The 27,610-nt window shown below is 33.0% G+C and overlaps 2 protein-coding genes across 3 annotated transcripts in view; both read left to right on the top strand.

The window, feature by feature from the left end:
* LOC114334947 (facilitated trehalose transporter Tret1-2 homolog) overlaps positions 1–9,312 on the top strand; it is a 41,775-nt gene extending 32,463 nt beyond the window's left edge. For both annotated transcript variants that reach the window (XM_028285084.2, XM_028285085.2), the window contains exon 2: positions 2,025–9,312. In XM_028285084.2, coding sequence (XP_028140885.2) covers positions 2,025–3,358 — 1,334 coding nt within the window. In that variant the 3' untranslated portion in view covers positions 3,359–9,312. The remainder of the gene's footprint in view (positions 1–2,024) is intronic.
* The window catches only part of LOC114334942 (glucose transporter GlcP-like), a 281,124-nt gene that overhangs the window by 179,965 nt on the left and 73,549 nt on the right, over positions 1–27,610 (top strand). The window lies entirely within an intron of this gene.

The following is a 27,610-nucleotide window of genomic DNA, read 5'->3' as shown; positions in this document are numbered from 1 at the left end:
AATGCGACAAAGGCGACCATTTATAAAGCTTATCGTGTAATCGAGAAACATTGCATTCAACTTTATACATTTAATTTATAAATAACTTTGAAAAACTCCTGATACAAGAATAAAAAACCGCTAAACGCCGTAAAAATGAGTGGCACATACAATATTCCAGCTACAAAAGATCTGATATGAATATTACGTGGCGCGAAAATGTATTTTCGTTTTGATGCAAAACAAATTTCTAGTTTTATTTTAAAAGATTTTTTTATAATATTTGCTAAATTTGTAATTGTAATTGTAATTTTCAAACTGTATCAAAGTTACTCTTTTCTGGCGCGTTTACTTCAAATTGAAAACCTTTTAAAATAAAACTAGAATTTTATCTTGCATTAAAATGAAAATACATTTTCGCGCCACGTAATATTCATATCAGATTTTTTGTAGCTGGAATATTGTATGCGCCACTCATTTTTACGGCGTTCAGCGGTTTTTCATTCTTGTTTATTATTGGAGTAGCATTTTATAAATCATTGTCCTCCAAATTTAGAACCTTTTGTACTAATTTCTCTTAGAGACAGAGACAGCTTAACGTCTGGGATATCTTCGAAATTTGGAAATTTCTCTTTGCAATCTCTTATTTGATTTCTTGAAAAAAGTCTGTTTATTGTTCCGTATTTCATACGAACTCTATATAAACCGTCAATTGTTTTATCCTGTATGCTACTCAAAATATTTCGAGCATCTTCTTTGACTCTATCAAAGCTGGGGATAGGTATTGTTACAGTTTTTCCGATCGAAATTGGAAGACATTTTTTTCACTTAATTGTTTCATAGCATTAGTCTATACATGAAGACATTTAACGCATTTCCTTTATTTATTTTAATCTTTTCTGTTTGTGCACAACGCATGCTCGAACGCGTGCCAAGGAGATGCTTGAAATATTTTGGGTACCATACAAGATAAAACAATAATTGACGGTTTAGTTCGGTTATAGGGTTGGTACGAAATACGGAACAATAAACATACTTTTTTCAAAAAAATCAAAAAAGAGTTGTTTCTTGCTCTTTTGTTGTTTTTCGCCTGCTTAATTCTGTATTTTATTTGTTTTCCCACTGTTTTGTACATCTGCTTATCTTTGTTTTTATATTGGCATCTTTCTTTCATTATCTAAAATTTTCTTCGTCATCCATTATTTCTTTTTGTATGTGATTGGTGTTAGAATTTATTTTTGACTTTTATCTAGTTCTGTCTTTATTAATAACCATTTTGTATCCATCTCAATATTTTGCTGCATTTTTGTTCTTTAATAAAGGATGTTACCAAAAAATGGTTCCAAGAAAAATTTCAGTTTTAAATATTTATTTGTTATTTTAATTTTATTTTATTTTGTATCTGGGACCTTTCATCTTTTGTTCTTTAACATTCATTAATCGATTATTCATTTCATCTGCTAGGCGTTGTCTTGTGAGAGGGTTCCTTAATTGAATCGTTTATTTCAGAAAGGGGTCAAGTGACTAATTTTGACAAAATGAGCTTTTGGTGAAATTTTTTAATTTAAACGTAAATACAGCTTTTGTTGCAGAAAGGAATCAATTGCTGCCATAATGTTGCTGTGGCAGCGCAGAGAAATTAGCGTTTAGTGCAGAAAGGGGCCATTCAACGCATGACTCCTTGCTTAAAAATTGTGTAACCACTAACAAATGCAAAAATCGATACAAGCAGTGGTGTCATGGTGTGGGAACGCGTGGGAACGCCGTTCCCACACTGGTTAAGAAAAGAAAAAAAAATAAATAGAGAATTTAGGTTTTGTAAACAAAAATTAGCAGTGCGTTCCGGCACTGCTAATTTTGCCATGACACCACTGGATACAAGTAAATTATTTACTTGTATCGATTTTTGCATTTGTTGTTCTTCGTTTTATTATTTTCATGCATAACCAACCCAAATAATGACTTTTTTGAAGGCTATTTAAAAAAAGACTACTTCGAGAAAATGAATTGAGATTTACATATTAATATTATATTTTCTTTTTTAGCGGATTTGCTCTTAGTTGGCTCCGGAATAATACTTGTATGGCCATCAGCAGTTTTACCAAAATTACGCTCAAATGACACAGAAGTAAATCCAATTGGAAGACCCATAACTCCGGTGGAAAATTCAACAATAATGGCATCTTCAGCAGTGTCTGCTTTGTTAAGTTTTTTTCTTATGGCGAAATTGTCAGATGCTATAGGACGAAAGATGAGCATGAGGGTATTAGCAATCGTAGACACTTGTATCCTAACAGTGCTAGCATTTGCAACAAATATATATGTTTACATTGTTGGTTTCTTAATGCTTGGGTTTGTTTCTTCAGGTGTTTTTATTAATGTAGCCATATATAATAGTGAGATTTCTGAAGATAAAAATAGGGCTTGGATAGGATGCGTAGTTGGTCTAATGATGCCAACTGGAAACCTTCTTGGATACATATTTGGTGCGCTATTAGATAATGTCAGGAATTATACATTATTTTGTGCTTTACCAGCTGTTCTTCATATTTTACTCTCTTTCTTTGTAGTAGAGTCTCCACCATATTTGGTGTGTAAAAAGAAAAAATCAGAAGCTTTAACTGCTTTAGAAAAGTTGAGAAAAACTAAAAACTTTAAGGATATCGAGATGGAGTATCGCCTTATGGAGGAGTTTAATGTATCTGGGGACCCTAAAAAACAGGATACGTTTGCTATTTTTCGTTGTGCATCTGCGCGAAAAGCACTATTTTTAGGATTTGTACTATGTACTACTCAACAATTATCTGGCATACTTATAGTTATGTCGTACATAGTTATTATTTTCAATGAGGCGCATGCTTCGTTATCAGGAACTACAGTAAGCATTTTGTTCGGAATAGTGCACATTTCGATTATTCTTGTGGCTGCGTTTATTGTTAATAGATTTGGCAGGAAACCTTTGATATTATTTTCTTCACTAGGATGTTCAATTTCAATGATTTTCCTGACTATATATTTTTATATGAACGACCATAACATGCCAATAGTAAACAGTATACGATGGATACCCATTGCTTGTATTATGTTTTTTATTGTTTCATATGGTATGGGACTTGGGCCTATACCTATGGTTTTGATTGGGGAGCTTTTTCGTAATGATCTCCGAGCTGTAGGAGTGGCTACTATTACAATAGCTGAATGTTTAATAACAATAATTTCACAATTTTTGTATCCACTTTTGACTGTTAGTTACGGCGTTTATCTAAGTACAGCTGTATATGCGGTAAGTACTTTGATCGGTTTTGTATTATTATTAGTTTTGTTACCAGAAACTAGAGGTAAAAGTTTTATGGAAATTCAAAAGATTCTTAGCAAGTAACGCAATGTTTTACATATACTATTTTGTTTGAATAGTATATATATTGAATATATTTTTTAATTAAAAAAAACGGTCCAATAAGTATTATTATATATCTCAATTTTAAAAATTGCTTATGGCATTTAAGGAAATTGCTCCGTCGATATTGTTACTATTTTTTTCGCAAAGTAAAAAACTATAAATGTTTATCTCTTTGACCTCATTTTGAATGCTAGTTTTCTTGTTCTATTTAAAACAATATTGCACATTATTTTTGTTATTCTTCTTCTTGAAAACTGAAAGTTAGAATCACTTAAAGTACCAATCACAAAGAAGGTATATAGAAACACAACTCGCATAAATCAATAGACAAAATTTCACTTACAATGATGTAAAGTACATGTGAAAGGAAATTCTACGTCTATCTATAGCTTATTTGGTCCATTCTTGAACGTAAGTCTCCCCTTTTTCTCGCCAGGATTCTCTGTCTTGGAAACATTGGATTCATCCATTTGGAACCAGCGTATTTTTTTATGTCGTCGATTCATCTCATTTGAGGTATTTCTCTTCCTCTTCGGTATTCACAGGGTCTCTAATGTAGTATGTGGTTATTTCACCTGCCGTCCGTTTGACTTGCATTGTACCCGGTGAATCTCCATTTCATTTCTGCTATTTTTCCTTTATATCTTTGATCTTAGTAATTTTTGTTATCCAATCGTTTTTTTTCTTATCCTTCATATTTACTTGTAGCATTTTTCTATCTATGGGCCTTTGTGTTTTTAATACACTATCCATGTTATTTCTTGTCAGTGTCCATGTTGCGCTCCATATGTCAATACAGGCAGTACATATTGGTTGTAACCTTTTGTTTTTGGGTATTGCGGATATCTGTTATTTTTGAGAATGTAACTGAGATTTCCAAAGGCTACCCATGCCAATCTGATTCTCTTGATCACCTCCGATGTTTGGTTCTCCTTGCTAGGCCTAAATACTTGGCCCACATATTTAATATATTATACTCTTGCACTTGTTGGATTTCTTAATTTTGAATAGTTATTGTACAGTTTTCATTAGCATTGGTCATTGTTTTTGTTTGCTGAAAGTTCAGTTTTAACCCTACATTTCTCCCTTCGATATCTCTAGCTCTTTCTGCATTTTTTTGAGCTTGGAGCTCTGCGAAGGTGATTCAGAAGTTGTCCATTAATGTTAATTCCTATTTTCTCCCATGTCAACTTCTTATACACGTCTTGCAGCGCTTCATTGAATAGTTTGAAGTTGAAACTGTTGAAGAGAAGCAGCTGTGCAGTCCTAGGAATACCTAGCTTTGGAATGAAGGGCAATTAAAATCTGGTTAAGTGTGCCAAATTTCATTCTTTATTTATAGACATTCAAGAAACTTCTTCTTCCTTGAGTGCTGACTCAACTAATTAAGATTGGCTATAACTATTTAAGATTCATGTTCATCTTCAGCTATTGTTAAAAATGTCATGCCTCATTAAGTTGAGTAAGTTGTAGAGAAGGTAGGAACATCGAAACGGCACATCCAGCAGAAAATACAACAGGACCGAAATGCGGTACAAACATTAAACCCCTTACTTTGGTCTCCTCAAATTTTGTATCCTTTTTGTTACACCCTGCATATTAAATTATTAGTAATGGTGGAAGTCCCACTTCTCTACTTATCTTCTGTGCATCCGTGATATTCCCATTTAATGTACCCATAGTTTGATGGTTCAAATAGAGATTTTACACAATTTAATATTATTTTCACATAGTCATTTTCGCTTTAGACATTTTATAAGAAAATATGTACGTAAGGATCTTTTTGTGAGTCTTGATATTTTTTAGCAAAAGTTGTGAAATTATGTTTTAATACTGTGATAATAAATCTACTTCTATACAAACATTATTTAGAATATTCGTTCTGATTTCAAATTTTTGCCTAGCATACATATACCATCACTCTCCAGAAAAACTTTTGGCATGTGGGACCGTCGCATCGCATAGATCTTGTAAATTTGCTTTATTTTAATAAAAGAATTCAATGTTATTGAGTTCGTGAGTGTTCTTAAGAGGCAACATCAGCACACGGAAAATGCGTTCCAAGATTGCAGCTTTAATTTTAAATGTTTTGTCGAAATATTTGGCACGCATATTCGTAATATAGTAAAGAATGGCGGTACAGAACCCAATTTGAGAAATATGTTAGTATGTGGAAATTACTGTATTATATATATGTATCGGACGTCTTTCGACGTTGTCCGATGCCTAACTTCCACGTCCTTCTATCATCCCATTGGCCCTCTCTAAGATCCCTTGCACTCATTGCTTTGGTTACCCCTTCTTTCCATGTCTTTTTGGGTCTTCCTCGTTTTTTGCGGTTTGGTGGTACCCACTGCATGATCTTTTTGGGCAATCTTGTGTCTTCCATTCTTTGAACATGACCATACCAAATCAACTGTTTCCTCTCAATGTCTGTTGTTAAGTAGCCATCTATTCCAATTCGTCGTCTTACTTCCTCATTTCGAACTCTTTCCCTACGGGATATACCTAACGATCTTCTAAACACATCCATTTCTACAGCTTCTAATTTTTTTCTGTTGTTCTCGGTTATTCTCCAAGTTTCTGCTTCGTACAGTAGGCTGCTTTTAATAAGTGTTTCATAGATATTGTATTTTGGCTGTATTCCTATTTCGGAGCTCCAAAGTATTCCATTTAGGCAGCCAATTGTTCTTCTAGCTTGTGTTACCCTTTTCTTTATTTCCTCATCGTCTTTTCCCGTTCTATCGAATATTACTCCCAGGTACGTGTATTCACTACAGGATGTGATTTGTTCATTATGCTCTAGTTCGATATTGGATAACTCAGCTCCTATGGGTAGGTATTTATTTTTTTCCACATTAATTTCCAAGCCCCACTGTTCATATTCCCCCTTTAGTTTTCTTGCCATATACTGTAGGTCGTCTTTATCATTAGCTATGATCACTTGGTCATCAGCAAATTGTAAGGTATATAAACAAACCTCTCCGAGGTCTATACCCATACCGTGGCATTTACGTTTCCACTCGTTTAGTGCTTTTGCAACATATATCTTGAACAAAGTTGGTGAAATACAGCAGCCCTGGCGCAGACCCTTGTTAACTATGAACTTTTTAGATAGTGTGTTGCCAATTTTTACTTGTGATGTAGAATTTTCATATCGATTTTTTAAAGCGTTGACTAGAGTGTAGCTGATGTTAGTTTCTTGTAGTGATTTCCACAATTTAGTCACAGGAACGCTGTCGTATGCTTTACGGAGGTCAACAAACATGAGATGGGTCTCTTGATTGGTTGCTGATTTTTTTTCAATTAATTGTTTTAGGCAGAAGGCATTATCTGTGCAAGTCCTTCCAGCGCGGAAACCAGCCTGTTCTTCTTCTTCTTGTTCCCTATACTCCATCTCAATGAGATTTCTAAGAATGCGCCCGTATACCCGGCTTAGTGTACTAGTTACCGATATTCCTCTGTAATTTGAGCAATCCAACTTATTTCCTTTTTTATGAATGGAAGAAATATAAGCTACTTTCCATAAACTGGGTGGTGTGACACCGTTTATATATTTGTTCATACACCAAGTAAGTGCTTGAAAGAGTGTATCTGTGCCACATTTTATTAATTCGGCAGGAATATTTTCTGGCCCTGGAGCTCTACCATTTTTTAGTTCATTTACAGCTTTCTTCACCATATCAACTCCCACTACTATCTCTTCGCCCTCAACGAATACTTCTGTTGGTGATTGGGTGGTATATTCGGCTCTACTTTCTGTTAGCAAACTCTCGTAGTATTCTTTCCATTTTTCTGTTGATATTAACTGAATAGAAGTAGTATTTCTTTCTGTGTTCTTTATTTTGTTTAAAAATTTCCATGTCTCTGAACACTTCCTTCCGCCTATATAAGTGTTGATCTCTTGGCATTTCCTATCCCACATTTCTTTTTTTGCTGCTGTTACTGCTCTTCTTGTTGTTCTTCGTAGGTCCAAATATTTGTCTTTGTCTACTTGATGTTTAGTACTTAGCCACTGTGCGTACGCTTTCTTTTTCTCTGTATTCTATACATAAATTACTGTATTCTATAAGTAAATAATATATTTAAAAATTGAGTCTGTATCGCCATTAAGAAGGACAAGGAAATATACTTGCTTCAAATAAACTTTCTTTATCCCATGCCTATATTTTGTGTCACATTGTAATTACTAAAAATCGATTATCTATAACAAGAAATCGAACTTGACTGACTTGGCAACATTTAGCTCGCCTATGAGTATAATAATTATTTTCATCACAATAGTGTGCCCTAGTTTTTGATAGTATTGTGTCACTGCCACTGTCGTACTGCCGATGCACTGTTGCCGCACTGTTGAAAGTTCGCAGAATTTTCGAAAAAAATATTGTTGAATCGCTGATGTAGCCTCTTAAATAAGTATGATCATTAGTATGGTTGATTATAAAATCAAAATTATGCTTCTATAGTAGGTTTTATAATTATATATAGGTATGTTATTATCACTCCTTCGTCTACAGATTTTCATTTAGTAAACAGAAAACTTAAGAACTCCTTTCGTCAAAATCAAATAAAATATTAAGTGACAGTACGTTTTTCTGTTACCAATTTTTTGATTTGGCGTGTAAAGTTTGTTTTTCGAGGTTGCTCTTTGGTTTTTGGCTTTAGTTGCTCTGTCGTGCAAGCAGTAGCTTCTTAGTTCTAAGGTTAATCTATCTATCTACAGGCGAGGTTCCTACAGCCTCTGCCGCTTCTCGCAATTCGACCGCCATCTTTTTCTATTCATGCATTCGTCTTCTTTGATGGCTCTATCTCTCATGATGTGCCGAACATTATCTTCCCAGGCAACGGAAGGCCTTCCCCTTCTTCTTCTTGGTTGTGGTATATGTAATTTAAAGCTTTTTTGCCATCTATATTCATTCATTCTATCTACACTGGAATATACAATATTTGTCCTTCTAATATCTTCATTCCTGATGTGATTTTTTTTGGATATACCACACGCTCTCCTTAAATAATCCATTTCTACTACTTCTATTCTTTTTCAATCTTTCTTCGTGATCTGCCAAACTTCTGCCCCATAAGTCATAATAGGCTCTACCAAGGTACGATATATTGTCAATTTCGTTTTTTGTCTTATATCTTTAGACCATATTAAAGAGTTTAGAATGTTTACCGCTTTTTTGGCCTGTTGCGTTCTGTTTTCAACGTCTGTTTTGTTAGTGCCTTCTTTAGAGAATATAGATCCGAAATATTTATATTCTTTGCATGTTTTTATGGTTCTAATTTCTAAATTTGGATCTTCTTCATCATCCCCTATTTTAAGATACTCTGCCTTTGACATATTCATATTGAGGCCCCATTTATCATATTCTTTCTTTAGTTTTCTAAACATGTAGTCCATGTCTTCCTCATCATTCATTATTAAGGTTAATAATTTTAGTAAAAATCATCATCATCATCAGTAGCTCTACAACCCTTTTTGGGTCCTGGCTTGTTCTAGGATTTTCCGCCATTCTGTTCTGTTCTTTGCTTTATTTTTCTAGTTGATAATCTTAAGTGTTTTCAGATCTTGTTCCACTTGTTCCATGTTTCAAGGTTGGGTCTTCCCTTTGACCTTCTTCCTACTGGTGTCTACCTCATTATACATTTTGGTGTTTCAGTCTCACATATGAAAATTTCATATTTAATGTGCCCACCCCAGTTCTTAAACCTTTGTAAAAAATATCAATATGCCAGAAAACATAGCTTAAGTCGCTAAAATGAATAATTATAGTATTGAAATTTCCAATAGTTATTACAATATATTTCTTTTATGTGAAAGAAATAATTTAAAGAAACTTTTTAACGAATATACACATTGTTCTAAATGTGGTTAATATGAGTATTATTATGTAAAAATGTATTATTAATAAAAATTTAGTGAGTATCTCAAATGACTAATTTTTTTATTTCTGTACGTATCCCTTCAGAAAACTACAGAGGTATCAACTTGTTAAATACTACCTTAAAACTTACAACTAAATGGCTGATTGACTTGAAGAAAGCATATGACAGAGTAAAACTCTAAGACGGTGTTACCGTCGCATGCTCAGAATCCCGTGGATAGCACATATATACAACGAACCTGTGCTAGAGACCATGCCCAAAGTGCTAAAATTGATAAACGTCATAAAAACCAGAAAGGTTCAATACTTCGGTCAAATACTTCAAAGAAAACGATGGGTTGAAAAAAAAACAACTGTTCTGGCTGCGTAACATTAGACAATGGACAGGCCAAACGGTCGAGGAATTGTTTCATATAGCTGCAGGCCGAAAAACATTTCATCAGCTTGTTACTACGATGATAGCCAACGCTTGAAAACAAGTACGGCACACAAAGAAGTAGAAGACTCAAAAATGTAATTCATGTTCTGTATAATAGAGAAGTCCTCCTATATATGACAATTTCATCTCAGAAAACTAAAACAATAATAATCAATAAAGAACCAATCAGATGTAAGATAGAAATTGATGGTATCAGTATTGAACAAGTAATGAAATGAAAATACCTTGGAATTATTTTGTCAAGCTACGGAGACCTGGACAAAGAAGTTAGAAATCAAGTACAAAGCTTAAATAGACTGGCAGGATGTCTTAATAACACTATATGGCGAAACCGACATATTAACACTAAGATGAAGTCAATAATTTATAAAGCCAGTGCAATAATGGCATATGCATCAGAAACAAGACCCAATACAGCCACAAAACAAAGACTGCTGGAAACGGCAGAGATGAGAGTACTGAGAAGAATTGCAGGAAATACGTTGAGAGATCGAAAGAGTATTGAAGGACAGTAAATAAACGAATGATATGATCAAGTGAATGACGAAAGACATGATCAGAATAATCAGCCGAGAGATCTATTTAGAAAAATACGCTACTTAACAAGAGACTTCAAAGCAAGGACTTGGGCCATTGAAGACAACGCTGGAACTCTGAGAACAAACAGAGAAGATATAGCAGAGACATGGAGATCGTATTGCAGGGACCTATATAAAGATGATCAACGCCAAGAACCTGTTAACGAAATCTCTGACGAGGTAGAAGAAAAACCTGATATACTTGAAAATGAAGTAAGACTCGCGATCATTAAGCTCAAATATAATAAAGCACCAGGTCCAGATATGGTAACAGCAGAAATGCTCAAAGCCACAGAAGAAACTGGCGGAAAATTACTTCATCTACTCTGTAACCAAATATGGCATTCTAAACAATGGGCTGAAGACTGAACAAAATCTACAATAACAATAATTCATAAAAAAGGCAGCTTCCATGAATGCGACAATTATAGAACCATTTCTCTCATATAACATGCCAGTAAAATAATGCTACATATAATCAATGAGAGACTAAAAACATTCCTTCAAAGAGAAATTCCACAAGAGCAAACTGGATTTACCAAAGGTAGAGGTACTCGAGAACACCTGTTGAATATAAGACAGCTAATCGAAAAATCTAGGGAATTCAATATTTCACTGCACATATGCTTTATAGATTATCGTAAGGCGTTCGATAGGGTAAGTGGAGACACTTATTGCGAATACTAAAAGAAGTAGGCGTACCCCAACACCTCATTTCGCTTATAACTGAACTATACGAACACACTACTGGATCAGTTAAAGTGATTGACACCCTTTCAAACAAATTTCATCCAGAACGGGGTGTCAGACAGGAGTGTATACTATCTCCACAGTTATTCAATATATATGGAGAGCATATTATGAGAAGAGCACTTGAAGGATGGGAAAAAGGCATCTCAACAAATGGTCATAAAATAAACAGGTCAAAACGGCAAACAGGTGTATGTTTTCAAAAAACTTTTGATAGTGTGTATAAAATATATTTTATATCAGCTAAGTACGTTCAACACATAACGTGCCATCATCAGAGCTTCCTAAAAGGACATATTTAAGATAAGATTTTTTTTTCATATAAAAAATGAGTGAAAAACTTACGTCCTCTTAAAATACCTTCATAGAAGAGCAATTGCTTAACAACACAACAAAAAACATGAATACTGGGCAAAAGCCACAGATATAGGGTAATAACCCTTTACAGTGAATAGAATCACATCTAAAAAGATGTGATTTAGATGTGATTCTATTCACTGTAAAGGGTTATTACCCTATATCTAAAAAGATGTGATTTAGATGTGATTCTATTCACTGTAAAGGGTTATTACCCTATATCTGTGGCTTTTGCCCAGTATTCATGTTTTTTGTTGTGTTGTTAAGCAATTGCTCTTCTATGAAGGTATTTTAAGAGGACGTAAGTTGTTCACTCATTTTTTATATGAAAAAAAATCTTATCTTAAATATGTCCTTTTAGGAAGCTCTGATGATGGCACGTTATGTGTTGAAAGTACTTAGCTGATATAAAATATATCTTTTACACACTATCAAAAGTTTTTTGAAAACATACACCTGTTTGCCGTTTTGACCTATTTAGAAGTGTGTACAAGTCTTGCAGTCTTTTCCAATTAATTAATTTATAAAATAAACAACCTACGTTTCGCAGATGACACAGCCCTTCTTGCAAATAGTCAAGCAGAGCTGATTGATCTTATATGACTGGTTGAAAACGAAAGTCAAATATTTGGTCTGCAATTAAACATATCAAAGACAAAGATCATGATAGTGGATAGACTACATAACAATCATCTACACATAACCACAATTGATCGGTTTGAGGTTGTGAGCTCATACTTATATCTGGGATCATTAATCACAAACACAGGGTCACTACAGGAAGAAATAAAACGTAGATGTGATCTGGCAAACGTTGCCACAGCAAAAATGACCACAATATGGAAGGACTGTCAAATTTCAAGAGCGTTAAGGATGAGGTTGATCCACTGCTTAATATTCCCAATACATCCTACGGATTTGAATCTTGGACCCTGAGAAATTCAGAAAGATAGACGCTACTGAAATGTTCTGTTCGAGACGAATGCTACGAATTCCTTGGACCGACCTTAGAACAAATAATTCAATTTTAAAAGAGCCAAAAGTTGGACAACGACTCTCCAGTAAAGTCCATCTCCAACAATTAAAATACTTTGAACATGTTATGAAAGCAAACACAGAAAACATCGAAAGACTCATTATACAAGGAAAGGTGGAAGGCCGAAGATCACGAGGAAGATCCCCAACAAGATGGATCGATCAAATTACAGGAATATGCAAAAGACTTATGTATGAGTTAAAAGAAATGACCAGAGACCGAGATCTTTGGAGACGGACAATACACGACATCACGTCGACCACTACACTCCCTCCGGGGGGTCAGGATTGAAGAGAGAGGTACAAACGAATAGACATTAAAAGAAATGGTAACTTGAGCTTTGGTCACGACTTGCCGATTGCAGCCAAGCAAAGTATATACAAACCGTACAACAAAAATTTAAAGAGGAATAAAAAAACTTGTTTACCGCAGAGGAGTACCGCACCCCTTCTTTATAATATACAGGGTGTCCAGAAACTCTACCGACAAACGAAGACAGAAGATTCTTCAGATAATTTTAAGACAATTTAGCTCAATTCGCCTAGTCCGAAAATGCTTCCTAAGGGAGCTTGTTACTCTTTGCCGATGTTACCGGTTTTTATTGAAGGTATGCGAAGGTAAATAACTAGTTTTATTTTCTACCAAACAAAAAAATAATAAGAAGAAATCAAAAAAATCGGAGAATTCACAAACTATTTATTCTTATTAACCAAAACTAAAAAAAATTCATATTAATCTTAATTGAAAATATAAAAAAAACCAAAAGGAAAAGGTAAAAAGCTCAACTAAAGTTTATATTTGCCTCTAAGAATATTCTTTTCAGCGTACACCCATATTATAATTCTTAAAACTATGTAATATTATATTTAGGTATAGTCCTGTCGCCAGGGGGGGTACAACGGCCTCCTTAATTCAGATGGACTTACCCAAGTTTTTTTTATATATTTTGACCCGTAGAATACGAATTTTTTGGGTAACAGTTGATCCGGATGTCGATAAGATTGTTATAGACAAAGAACTTGAGGAATTACATAACAGTGATTTCTCGCAAAACAAAACATATTTTTGTATTTTTTGGGTCATTATAAGCAAAAAATATTCCTACAAGTTTTTTCGTAGAATGCATAGTTTTCGAGATAACCGCGGTTGAACTTTCAAAAAATCGAAAAATTGCAATTTTTGAACCCGAATAACTTTTGATTAAAAAATAAAGTAGCAATTCTGCTTACCGCATTTGAAAGTTTAAGTCAAATTATATCGGTTTTGATTATTTGCATTGCTACAAATTAATTTTTTTATTGTTAAACTAATCTATAAACACATAGGTTTCCCGTGCCTAATACATGCGTTTTAACGCATGCTACGTAGAAATTGCCTCGCTTGCACTTGTAGCTACTCTACCTACTCGTTCGATTTTAAATGAGAAATCATAGAAAACATCACTCACATACTAGGTGTTTACTACAGTTTACAGCTTTCTTTAACAATAAAATAATAAATTTTTAGCAATGCAAATAATCAAAACCGATATAATTTGACTTCAACTTTCAAATGCGGTAAGCAGAATTGCTACTTTATTTTTTAATCAAAAGTTATTCGGGTTTAAAATTTACAATTTTTCGATTTTTTGAAAGTTCAACCGCGGTTATCTCGAAAACTATGCATTCTACGAAAAAACTTGTAGTAATATTTTTTGCTTAAAATGACCCAAAAAATACAAAAAGATGTTTTGTTTTGCGAGAAATCGCTGTTATGTAATACCTCAAGTTCTTTGTCTATAACAATCTTATCGACATCCGGATCAACTGTTACCCAAAAAATTCGTATTCTGCGGGTCAAAATATATAAAAAAAACTTGAGTAAGTCCATCTGAATTAAGGAGGCCGTTGTACCCCCCCTGGCGACAGGACTAGTACTATTTACAAGAAAAAAATACAAAACCGAGATATTTGTCAGACTGCTGTATGGTGTGGTGGCTTAGACAGGCAAAACAACGTTCTTTTAAGAGAAGTATTGGTTTGATCCTACCTTATGTTTTTTTCCGTCGATGTTATACACGTGGATGATGTCGTACTGCATTTATATACTTGGATACTTCACAGATATACAGGTTATATAAATATCGACCCTGGACAAGGGTGTTTCAAAAAAACTCACAACATCAAAATGAATTGGAGAGAAAGAAAAATTGTTGGCCTGAAATGAATAGATACATCAGCATGCAAGCAGAGCAAAAGGTATAAATTAAAATTACTAAAGGTTTCCCTTTAGACAACGAATCAGGTGTTAAAAAAACAAAGCTTACCTTAAAGATAGCGTATGGCCAAAAAGAAAGGTCTTGGGGACCTAAATATCCAGATATTTTAAATCCTTGCTGAGCAAGACAATCGTCAACTTCATCAAATTGAATATTTCTTAATTAGTTATCTGGATTACTTCTGATTAAATATCCTCAAGGAGTTTCATAGGACAATACTAACTTTTCCTCATGAAGTGTAAATCAAAAGTGAGCAAGATATGACACTAGACAGGTAAAGACAAAGAGATGACCCTTACTAGACAGGTAGCAATGTATACCTAAAGCCTACTTCATGCCTGATTTTCTATATGATTTCGGACTTAAAAATGGCTTGATAGCAGCTAATGTTCAAGACAATATAGAAGCCTGATTTTTATAATTGTTTAGGCCAGTACTTGTGACAATAAAGCAAAAATTATGACAATCTTATTTATAAGAATCGTTTCTAGTTGCTTAGCGACTTTTAACCCGTAACAAGCTAGAGCTCTTTGAAGATGGCTTCTTGTAATTAGTTTTTCTTAAATACCTCCAGAACGCTTCAATTTAGAAAAACTAAAATCGGTACGTATATTTATCTTCCAGAGATAAATCGATTCCATCCATTGCCAATTTCTAGTTCCGATCATAGTCGTCCGTTTTGGATAGGGCAACGGCTGTTTTATCACAAAACTTTTTTGTCTTTAACTTTTAAGCATTTTTGACACTGGATTATTAAATTGTAAGGTATTCTAGTACTAAAAGGTACTCTTGGTTCAAGTCCGTAGGACACACAGTTTTCTAGAAAAATCGAATTGAAAATTTTTCGTTTTTTGAATTTGAATAAAATTTGAAAAAAATTTTCAAAGAAAAACGGTGTATTTTATCAACTTAAAGCAAGCGTAACTTTTAGTACTAGAATACCTCATAACTTGATAATTTAGAGTCAAAAATGATTAAAAATTAAAGACAAAAATGTTATGCGATAAAATAACCGTTGACCTACCCAAAACGGACGCATATGACCCGTACTAGAAATTCGCAGTTAATGAAATCGATTCATCTCTGAAATATAAATAAACGTACCAGTTTTCAGATTTCTAAATAGTTTTTTTTTTATTTTTTTTTTGAAATTCAAAAAAAGAAAAACTTTTAAATCGATTTTTCTAGAAAACGGTGTATCATATCGACCTTAAACAAGAGTACCTTTTAGTTGTAGAATATCTCACAATTTAATAATTCAGAGTCAAAAACGCCTAAAAATTACAGATAAAAAAGTTATGCGATAAAATAACTGTTGCCCTACCCAAAACGGACGCCTATGACCCGTACTAGAAACTCGCAATGCATGGAGTCAATTTATCTCTGGAAGATAAATATGTGTACCAATTTTCGTTTTTCTCAATACAAGCGTTCTGGAGTTATTTAAGAAAAACTACTTACAAGACGCCATCTTCAAAGAGCTCTAGCTCCTTTAGGAAGCATTTTCGGACTAGGTGAATTGGGTTAAAATATCTTAAAATTATCTGAGGAAGCTCCTGTCTTCGTTTGTCGGTAGAGTTTCTGGACACCCTGTATATACAGACTGCTTACCTAGACATCCTATTAGATTCAGATACTTTATATAGGTACTCTGATAATAAGGCATTCGTTAACCAGGGAAAATGGCAATAGGAAATAAAAAATAGATTGCCGGCTGCGCTAAAGGAGCAGAAAAACTACCATCTCACCAACCAAGCTGTTAGGAAAAGTTAAACATACCATGAAGAGGTGTCCTCGTAGATTACTGAAAATCAATATATTTATTTATTTTAAATAAATAAATAAATAAATCCACATAAAATCCTTTATAAAAGGTATATTTGTTAAAATCCCTCTACAGGGCTACATCAAAGACATAACTAGTTTTCAATCGGTTGACCGATCATCATCAGTGTATTCTCAGAATCTAACATGCTAACCACCAAAAGGATTTATGCTGTGGCCATGATGTGAACTAGTCAAATTGAGCTCCATAGTACCTCGAGCGTGAAACATTGGATATTTTATACATCCATGTTCAAAACCACATCATTTTCATATGTTCATATGACGGATTAATTATAAAGGGTTTATACCCAAATATTTTTTACTTTGGTGGTTAGCATGTTAGATTCTGAGAATACACTGATGATGATCGGTCAACCGATTGAAAACTAGTTATGTTTTTGATGTAGCCCTGTATAGGGATTTTAACAAATATACCTTTTATAAAGGATTTTATGTTTTTGTAATGGTATACAGCCAACTACAGGAAAAAAAGTATCTTAGGAATTATAGGGAAGAGTCGGCTAATGGTACGCGTCGGGAAATTGTGCGCATCAATGTTTCTAATCTTCTATCTAATAAAATTGCAAAAACCGTATTGTCGGACCAACTAGTAGCAACTGCTATACCTATCCGACACAAACGAACGTCGGGAGATACTTTACCGGTTGGCAGTTATCGTTTACATGTTTTCGCGTGGCTTGATATTGTTTGCGTATCTGAGAAAATAAGCGAAAAACTTTTTTTGTTGGCAGAAATATAGCTTAAATAGTACTTACATATTTTATTTATTTATCACTTTAAACACTGATATAGTTAGTTTTTCTCGATTATGTTTTGTTTTTATAAAATTTTGTGTTATGTGGTAAAGGGTAACGTCGTCTAACGGTGCACATTGCGCACCATTAGCCGTCAAGGTATATAAAGGCATTTTTAACGTTTTGTGACTGCGTCATAAAACGTAAACAATCGTTAAACAACCGTCAAAGTAGAGAAAGGGCCAATGAGAAAACCACGAAATTGAAAAAAGGTACAAAAAGGAAAATTTTTGAACACAACAGCTCCGAAGTTATTTCAGAAAGTGAACTGTACCATGATGATCAGTAGGACGATCTCGTGTCAGATCATAATGACTTCTGTGTATTGTGGTGATGGTAGCAAAAAAGACGAGGTAGGTATGGTGCAAGTGTTCGATATATTGTCAATGGTCTCATGCCATGTGTATACGACAGGATAGTTCACAGGGATATATTTGTGACTTCTGCAATACTTAGATTTTTATTAAAATATCTGTAACTTGGTTTCTTACCGTTTTCCGTATATTTGTTTGTCCCTTTTATATTTATGTTCAATAAGCTACATTTTAGAAGGTCATTTTTAAGTTCTATTATTGCGCACAGTTATCCGACATATGCGCACCATTAGCCGAATAGGTCGAGTAATTGTGTACATTACACTAATTGGAAATTTCGCCTCTCACTCTTCTACTGTTTAACCATTCATTAAATGCGGTCCCTACCAATATACATAAGCCCTTGAAGTATATCTTCAAAAAATTTGGAAACTGAAATGTTTCAAGTTTGTGAAATATCCTGAATTTGCCTTAGGTGCGCACCAATAGCCGACTCTCCTCTGCTACTCGGTAGTGTCTTAAAGATATGGACATAGCCACTGCCAAGACAAAAAAGTCAAAAGTTTGGTACCTTCCATGACAATTTGCCTGTATCGTTCTAGATCTTACGCGAATTATGAAGGTTCTTTGAGAAAACACTTTTTTAAAAACTGAACTCAAAATTTAAAAACTTTCATTTCGACTAACAAAGATTTTAGTTACAATTCAATGACTTAAAATCAGACTTTAATTATGAGATTTTCATCAGTTAACTTTGGTTAACCATTAATATTCTATTATTACATACATATTTATTGTAAGCGTTAGGACGTCTTTGTTTACTATCTTCAAATCTTTAGATTTTCTATTTTTGTCAGTTAATGCAAATTTCGATCAATGTGAGACATCTAGTAGCTAAGAGCTTAAATTAGTCGGTCTGAACCAATGATTTCCATATCACTGGAATGAATCCATAAATTACGCTTGAAGATATCGTTAATTTAGGTTATTCAGCAAAACATGAAACACCAGATTACGAGATGCGAAAAATAGATGGCAGCACTAAATTTCGACCAAATTCAGAATAAGGTCATTTTACATTCCCTAAACGGACACGCGAGGCTTCCCCAACACGACTCTACCTTATCAGCAGAGTCTACTGTCCACTTTACATCAACAATAAATTGAACAAGAAATTGACAAAGTTATTCAAGGCCAAATTTGACGAGTACAAAATGTATGGTTTGTAAAAGAAAATGAAGGAATTTGATGAAATAGAACAATTGGATATGTTTTATTTTGTCAAATTTCTTTATTTTCTTTTTATTCACGGCAAAATTGGATGTAGAATTGTTTTTTGTATAAGTCAAATTTGACCTTGAATAACTTGTTGTCAATTTCTTATTCAATTATTGTTGATGTAAAGTGGACTTACGAGAAGTGTACGGTAAATTGAAGCTGTAATTAGAAAAAAAGAAATATGTATGTCTTTCTACTCAAACGCTCAAAAAATTACAGGACCTGGATTTCAATGCATATTTTGCTGCACAAACATAGGCTGCAACGGCCGGTTTCACAAGTCGAAGTTAACTTGTGGTTAAGAGATAACCAGAAGTTACCCCGAAATATGTGTTTCACAATATCAGGTCAACGGCGAAGTTGTGGTTAACCGACAGAATTTTTAACCAGAGCTTGGAGTGATGGTTAAGCTCTTAACCAGAGGTTATCCTAACCTAATTTCGTTTTATTGACAGGACAGAGTGTATACACGTAAATTATTATTTACAGATATGAATTTATATGAATGTACTTAAATGCGTTTAGCATTTCAGCGGCCAATAATTGTTCGATTTTTAAATGATTTGCTTCCTGGGGTAATTATTAATACATACTATAGTCTCTTGCTTGCTACATGTTTTTATATTAACAATTTAATTTTAACAATATTGGCGAAAGACCTTAAAACAAATATTATTCTTAAACAAAACTTAAAATGTATAATGTGCATGTAATATACAATACAGTGTGTGTACTTTAGTTGGCCACGTATGGGAAGCATTTTTAATATTAATTTTACGAAAAAAAGATACTTCAAAAAAGTTTTGCATAGTAATTTTTATGGTCCAAAATCTAAGATGCAACCATCATGTATCAAATTTTATTAATCCCATAGGAGGTATGTTAAAATATATGAATTTTTAAAGCAAGCAAGGTAGCAAGAATCAACATCAAAAATATGATTATGCTTATGCAAATGAACCACAAGTCTGACTGAATATCCTAACCACACATATACACACATTTATTTTTCCTTAATCTGCAAAATAAACTCCACAACTAAATATAACATCCTTAAAAAATATATACAACAAATTAATAGTCATAAAGAAATATAACAATTTATTGAATTTATCCTAATAAAAATCAATGGAAACTCATCTGACTGATCAGCTGATTTGATAATTCTTCCATAAAAATGTTATTTCTGGTGATCATTGTCCATAATTTCCTACCAACATAAGAAAAATAAAACAAAACTTACGGTCAACTAACCATGATTGAATCTGTGGTTGTGAAACAGCAACTGTCAGTTAGACTGTGGGTAAAGGTTAGTTGACCGCTAGGGTTAACCACAGATTGTGAAACCGGCCGTAAGAGGCTACATCAGCGGGTCAGCAAAATTAATTCGAGAGATAGTAACCGAGTCGTTTTTCGAAAGTTATGCGAACCTTTGGCAACAGTGCGTCAGCAGTTCGTGGCACTATCAAAGACAAGGGCACAATTTATTGTCATAACAATAATACTCACAGGCGCGCTAAACGTTGCCAAATCATTCAGTAAGTTCGATTTCTTGTTATAGATAATCCATTTTAGTAGTTCCAATGTGACGCAAAATCTAGACATGGTATAAAAAATTTTATTTGAAGAACGTGTATTTTTTTGCTCTTCTTAATGGCGGTACAGACTCGTTTTTGTAATATGTTATACAGGGTGTCCCGAAAAGATTGGTCATAAATTATACCACACATTCTGGGGTCAAAAATAGGTTGATTGAACCTCACTTACCTATATACAATAGTGCACACAAAAAAAGTTACAGCCCTTTGAAGTTACAAAATTAAAATCGATTTTTTTTCATATATCGAAATCTCTCAGAGATTTTTTATTGAAAATGGACATGTGGCATTTTTATGTCTGCAACATCTTAAAAAAAAATTAAAGTAAAATTTGTGCACACCATAACAATTTTATGGGGGTTTTGTTCCCTTAAACCCCCCAAACTTTTGTGTACGTTCCAATTAAATTATTATTGTGGCACCGTTAGTTAAACACAATATTTTTAAAACTTTTTTGCCTCTTAGTACTTTTTCCATAAGCGATTTTGTCGAGATATTTTGAATATTTGTCGAATCCACCACATATTTGTATATGGTTAAGTACGATTATAGAGACCTGTTAATAAATCTGAAAATTTATTTGTAGTTTACATTTTTAGGTATTTTTTAAAAAAGAAGCTCTATCTCGATAAAAGGTGACTTATGAAAAAGATACTAAGAGGCAAAAGTTTTAAAAACACTGTGTTTAACTAATGATACCATAATAATAGTTTAATTGGAACGTACACAAACATTTGGGGGGTTAAAAGGAACAAAACCCCCATAAAATTTTTACGTAAATATATTGAAAAAGAAGCCGCATCTCGATAAAAAATGACTTATCGAAAAAATAATAGGAGGCAAAAAAGTTTTAAAAACGTTGTGTTTAACTAATGGTACCACAATAATGAATTAATTGGAACGTACACAAAAGTTTGGGGGGGGTTTAAGGGAACAAAATCCCCATAACTTTTTTATGGGGTGGAGAAATTTCACTATAATTTTGTTTTAAGATGTTCCTTCCAAAAGAATGATACATGTCCATTTTCAATACAAAATCTCTAATAGTTTTCGATATATTGAAAAAAATAGATTTTCATTTTGTAACTTCAAAGGGCTGTAACTTTTTTTGCGAGCCTGTTTGTACTAAGGTAAGTTAGGTTCAATCGAACTATTTTTGACCCCAAAATGTGTGGTATAATTTATGACCAATCTTTTCGGGACACCCTGTATAATTATGGAGTAATTTCCACATACTAATATATTTCTCACCGCCAGTCTATATTCCGTATATTGTGTGCCAAATAACTCGTAAAAACAGTCCAAATTAAAGCTGCAATCTTGGAGGGCGTTTTCCGTCTTGCTGCTGACGCGCTGATGTTGCCTCTAAGTATTACAAAGATTAGTTTTATAATTATTTATAGTTTGTTTATTACTATTTTCAAATAATAATTATTTTATTTCTAATTTTTTAAGATTATTCTTTTGTCAATTAATATTTTCCATACACGTGAGACATCTATTAGCTGAAAGATTAAACAAGTCCGTGAGTCCCACATAATATGCTTGATGATATTGTTAATTTAGAATAATAAGAAAACATAAGAACCCAGATTACGATATCTGTAAAGTAGATGGCAGGACACACCAAATTCAAACTACCTAGAAAACAAGACACGAGTTTAGGTTTTTACTATTATTAGAATAGTATATAAGGGTCATTCCATTTCAAATCACTCAATTTTGGAGCAAAAAAAAATTTGGACCTCCGATTTGTCTGAAAATTAGTATATAGCTTCTGCGGGACGTAAAAATAAGATATTTAAGGTCAAAAAATCTTCTTCTTCTTTTTTTCTCAAAATGTTATTTTATGCGATTTTACAGTGATTTGGTGTTTATTTATACAAATTTACATGTTCTATCGTAAAGTATCAATGGAATACGTAATATTTTAATAAAAGGGACTTAAAAATGTCATTATATGGCATTATAACAGGTTACTTTGATTCAAAACAAGCTTTTGATCAAATTTTACAGTGTAGAAAACGTTAAAATACCGTTTTTTTTTACATTTTTCTCCATTCCCAAAATACATCATAATCGATTTGGCTGAAAATTTGCCCACAGATAGATAAAACATAGGACTTTAAGTGGTGAGAAGGATTTGAATTATATTACAATACCAAAAAAGTTACATGCAATATTATTTATGCATGGATTATTTATGCATGGATAAGATATTTAAGGTCAAAAAATTTTCTTCTTCATTTTTTCTCAAAATGTTTTTTTATGCGATTTTACAGTGATTTGGTGTTTATTTATACAAATTTGCATGTTCTATCGCAAAGTATCAATGGAATACGTAATATTTTAATAAAAGGGACTCAAAAATGTCATTATATGGCATTATAACAGGTTACTTTGATTCAAAACAAGCTTTTGATCAAATTTTACAGTGTAGAAAACGTTAAAATACCGTTTTTTTTACATTTTTCTCCATTCCCAAAATACATCAAAATCGATTTGGCTGAAAATTTGCCCACAGATAGATAAAACATAGGACTTTAAGTGGTGAGAAGGATTTGAATTATATTACAATACCAAAAAAGTTACATGCAATATTATTTATGCATGGAAATTTATTCCTTCTTACGCCTCACACCATGGTGGAATATGCAAAAGCGCAATCCAAAGCGCAGTATATATATTATTTCGTCACCACAAACGCGGTAAAGACTCACGAAAACTTGTAGCGCCATTGATGATGATGATGAATAGATGGAATGTGACTGCATATTGTGGAGTCCCTTTCGCCTTTTTATTCGTCGTCTCCTTGCCTTATAAATTGTAAAAGTCAGAGATTAAGGATGTGACCAGGGCCCTGATTCTAAATCAAATTTCGACCAAAAACAAGTCGCTTTCAATATGGCGACTGTCGAAATTATTTGACACCGAGATGAATGAATGGCCAAAAGCGAGGTTAGGTTTAGTTTAGATGTGTTTTGTTTATTTCTTGCAAGGAAAACTAAATCAAAAGGTATTATAATATAGCTGGGTTTAATTGAAATTTGCTTGTTTTGAGGAATTAGATAGAATAGTATTAAATTAGAAATATAATAATTGAGAATGTCCACAACATGAATCATCAACTCAATGAAAGATGTGAGGTAATAATCTGGGAAAATTAGTAAAAAACAAGGAAAATTAATTACCAGCTATTTTATTGCTGGACATGCTGAAATCAAATCTTAAGATTTCCTATATTAGTAATATAGCTGTGCAAAGTCCACAGAAAGTGTGCTATTTTGTTTATAAACAAATTAGCGCTCCGAAATCTTTTTTTTTATTATTGCTCTATAACTCCGAAAATTTTAACTTTAAACCAAAACACTCACATAAAAATTGACAGTAATTTAATTCTGCACATTGATAATTTATTCCAATTTCCTTCGACGGAAATTTTCTTCGGAAAATTCGGGTTTTCCAAACAAAATCTTTAATTTTCAACTAAAATTTGAGGGAAGTAATTATTTATCCATAATTAAATAATTTGGTGACAGTGACATAAATCTTTTTTGTTATGAGTGTCTTGAAGATATGAAAATTTGTATGTACAAAGAGGACCGGAATTAAAAGGTATCTAATGGTTCAAAGATTAAAATCCTGTTGTTTATAACTCTGTCGCAAATGCCGGTCAAATTTGACCGGTTATACCTGGAATCACTCCTCGCAATTCAATTTGTTTTTCTTCGAAAAGGACACAGAAGCCGTGCTCTTTTCAACAGCGTTAACTTAATTTAATTTAATCTAATATTTTCTGAGGGGTTCTATTTGTTTATAAGCCAAAAAATTGTTTCTTTATAACATTCCTGAGACCGCTCAAATGGTCCAATTTCAATCCTGCAAGGTACGTTGAATAGGTATAGTGCTTTTTTATATGAAAATCATAGTTATTCTGGTGTATCATAATCTTTCTGGTTATTATTTCGACCGAAATTTTTTAATTAACATTTTAATTATTGCTAAACTATTGGTTAGATTGTCGCCGGTCTCCTGATATACAGAGAGGGGCTAAATTATGGAATAAATTCATTTTCTCTAAAATGGACGATTTTAGAGAAAAATCCCGAAACAGGTCGATTTTTATTTTTAAATTAAATTTCTTGGCATATATTTCAAACTAGTGACGTCATCCATCCGAGCGTGATGACGTAATTATTTTTTTAAATAGGAATATGGGTTCGTGTTGTAGCTCATTTACAAAGGCGTTCAATTCTCTATTCAGTATTATAAACATTAATATCAATATTTATACAGGGAGGCCAAAAAAAATTTTGAATTAAATTAATTGACGCAAGAAGAAGAATGCATGTAATTTATTTAACTCAAAATACATTCTATTGCTGTCAGAAAATAGAAAAAAATGTTTATTTTGCAAATAAACATTGCTTTTAGCTTAAATTAAAAGTTCAAACTGCCAATAGGTAGGAGGGAGGCTGTTTATGATTTAATTTAAGCGAAAAGAAATGTTTATTGGTGAAATAAACCTTTTTTTCTATTTTCTGACAGCAGTACAATGTATTTTGAGTTAAATAAATTACATACATTCTTCTTTTTGCGCCAATTAATTTAATTCAAAATTTTTTTTGGCAACCCTGTATAAATACCTAATGATATTAATGTTTATATTACTGAATAGAGAATTAAACGCCCTTTCAAATGACCTACCACACGACCCCTATTCCCATTAACAAAATTATCGATTACGTCATCACGCTCAGATGGATGACGTCACTAGTATGAAATATATGCCAAAAATTGTAATTGAAAAATAAAAATCGACCTCTTTCGGGATTTTGCTCCAAAATCGTCCGTTTTAAAGAAATGAATTTATTCCATAATTTAGCCCCTCTGTATAATCTACTATAATAAATCTTTCATGTCTTCAATTATTTAATTATTGATAAATAATTATTTACTTCCCTAAAATTTTAATTGAAAATGGCAGATTTTTTGGAAAAACTCGGATTTTCTGAGTAAAATTTTTGTTGAAGGAAATCGGAAAAAAAATAACTTTGTGCAGAACTAAATTACGGTGAATTTTTATTTGAGTGTTTTTGGCTCAAAGGAAAAATTATAGGAGTTACAGACCACTAATTGAAAAAAAAAAGAAGATTTAGGAGTGCTAATTTGTTTATAAATAAAATAACACACTTTCTGCGGACTTGTCATACCCCTTATTACTAATATATGCAATCTTAAGATTCGATTTTAGCAATAAAATAGCTGGTAAATAATTTTTCCCAAAAATGGTATTTTTTCGATAATTTTCCCAGACTATCAACAAAATCCAAGAAACCGAAGCGCCAACCCAAATTCTGAGCAGTCTCAACATGATAAGGTTAATATCCCCAGTTGCTGTCATGGCGGTGTCGAAATGAAATTGCGACTGTCGAAATGAATTAGAATCAGGCCCCAGAAGTGGTTTCACGAGAAGATTCAGATTTATTGCTTAGATCTGAGACTTTTCGTTTCTCTTTAATAGATGTCGCTACCGCTAGAGTGTCCGATACGCAAAATTATGTTTATAATTCTGCTTAAATAGGCAGCTTGCTTTCGTTTCGATGTTTCGATTCATATGTGTTCATGTAGCCCCACTGACGACGTCTGCAGAGACAGATATTATCAGGGACGCGCCAAGTAACTTCGGCGCCGTCGTGCAAAATATTGATGAGCGCCTTTATCCAAATTACCAGGGTAGAAATATCAATCACTCCTTCACATTTCAACGTGGAAAACTATGAAATTTTTTCTACATCTACCCAGATTTTTTTTAAGGAAACAATAAGTACACAGTACACTTATAAAAAATGTATGAAGACTTTAAAGCATGTTTTTTCTTCAATATTATATATGGACCGTTCACTCTTGTTAGAGTATATTTCGCTCAAATACTATGAGCTCTTTTAATCCATTTCACGCGGTGGATTAGTCCGCAGTTTCCTTTAGGTCATCGTTCATAGGTTGTGATGTTTTTTTTTGCCTTCTCTACTATCTTCTTCCAATCACTCCGGTCCTGAATCTTTTCTCTTCAGTTTGCAATTTCCATCTTTGATATATCTTCAATATTAGCCTCCTAAATTGTTTAAATTATCGCACCATCTTTTTCTTGATCTACCAATACTATTCGTACTATCCTATCCTCTGCCATTCTACTAATGTGTTCGTTCCACAGTTCCACTCCTGTTTTGCGTTTTGTCACACATCCATTTATGTCTCCTACATTGCATGATCTTATGTTTTCGTTTCTCTCCCTATCCAACAGACTTTTGCCTGATGTTCGTCGAAATAGTAGTCTAGTAGTTATTAAAAATAATTTTTTAAAACTATATTGCACAATAAAACAACAGAATAAAAACTTTGTTAAAGTTATAAAACATTACTTAAAATTATTAAAAAAACTGAAGATCAAAAAATAAAACATACTTATATTGCGATTTTTTAAACAAATACACTTATTATGATGAAAACCAACGGATATTTCTTATAGAAATTGAACTTTTCTTGCTTTACCTTTGACAAATTCATTAATTAGGTTTTCATTATTCAGGTAATTTAAAAACTCAGATTCTGTAGAAATAATAGCAAGATTTATTTCTAGCCGCTCCTGACCCATTCTATACAGGGTGTCCCGAAAAGATTGGTCATAAATTATACCACAGATTCTGGGGTCAAAAATAGGTTGATTGAACCTCACTTACCTATATACAATAGTGCACACAAAAAAAGTTACAGCCCTTTGAAGTTACAAAATGAAAATCGATTTTTTTTCATATATCGAAAACTCTCAGAGATTTTTTATTGAAAATTGACAAGTGGCATTTTTACGACAGCAGTATCTTAAAAAAAAATTAAGTAAAATTTGTGCACCCCATACAAATTTTATGGGGGTTTTGTTCCCTTAAACCCCCCCAAACTTTTGTGTACGTTCCAATTAAATTATTATTGTGGCACTATTAGTTAAACACGTTATTTTTAAAACTTTTTTGCCTCTTAGTACTTTTTCGATAAGCCAGTGTTTATCGAGATATTTTGAATATTTGTCGAATCCACCACAT

This window comes from Diabrotica virgifera, chromosome 4, assembly GCF_917563875.1.
Source record: "Diabrotica virgifera virgifera chromosome 4, PGI_DIABVI_V3a".
Lineage (NCBI taxonomy): Eukaryota > Metazoa > Arthropoda > Insecta > Coleoptera > Chrysomelidae > Diabrotica > Diabrotica virgifera.
The sequence above is the reverse complement of the archived record's forward strand: the minus strand, read 5'-3'. Positions and strand labels throughout refer to the sequence as shown.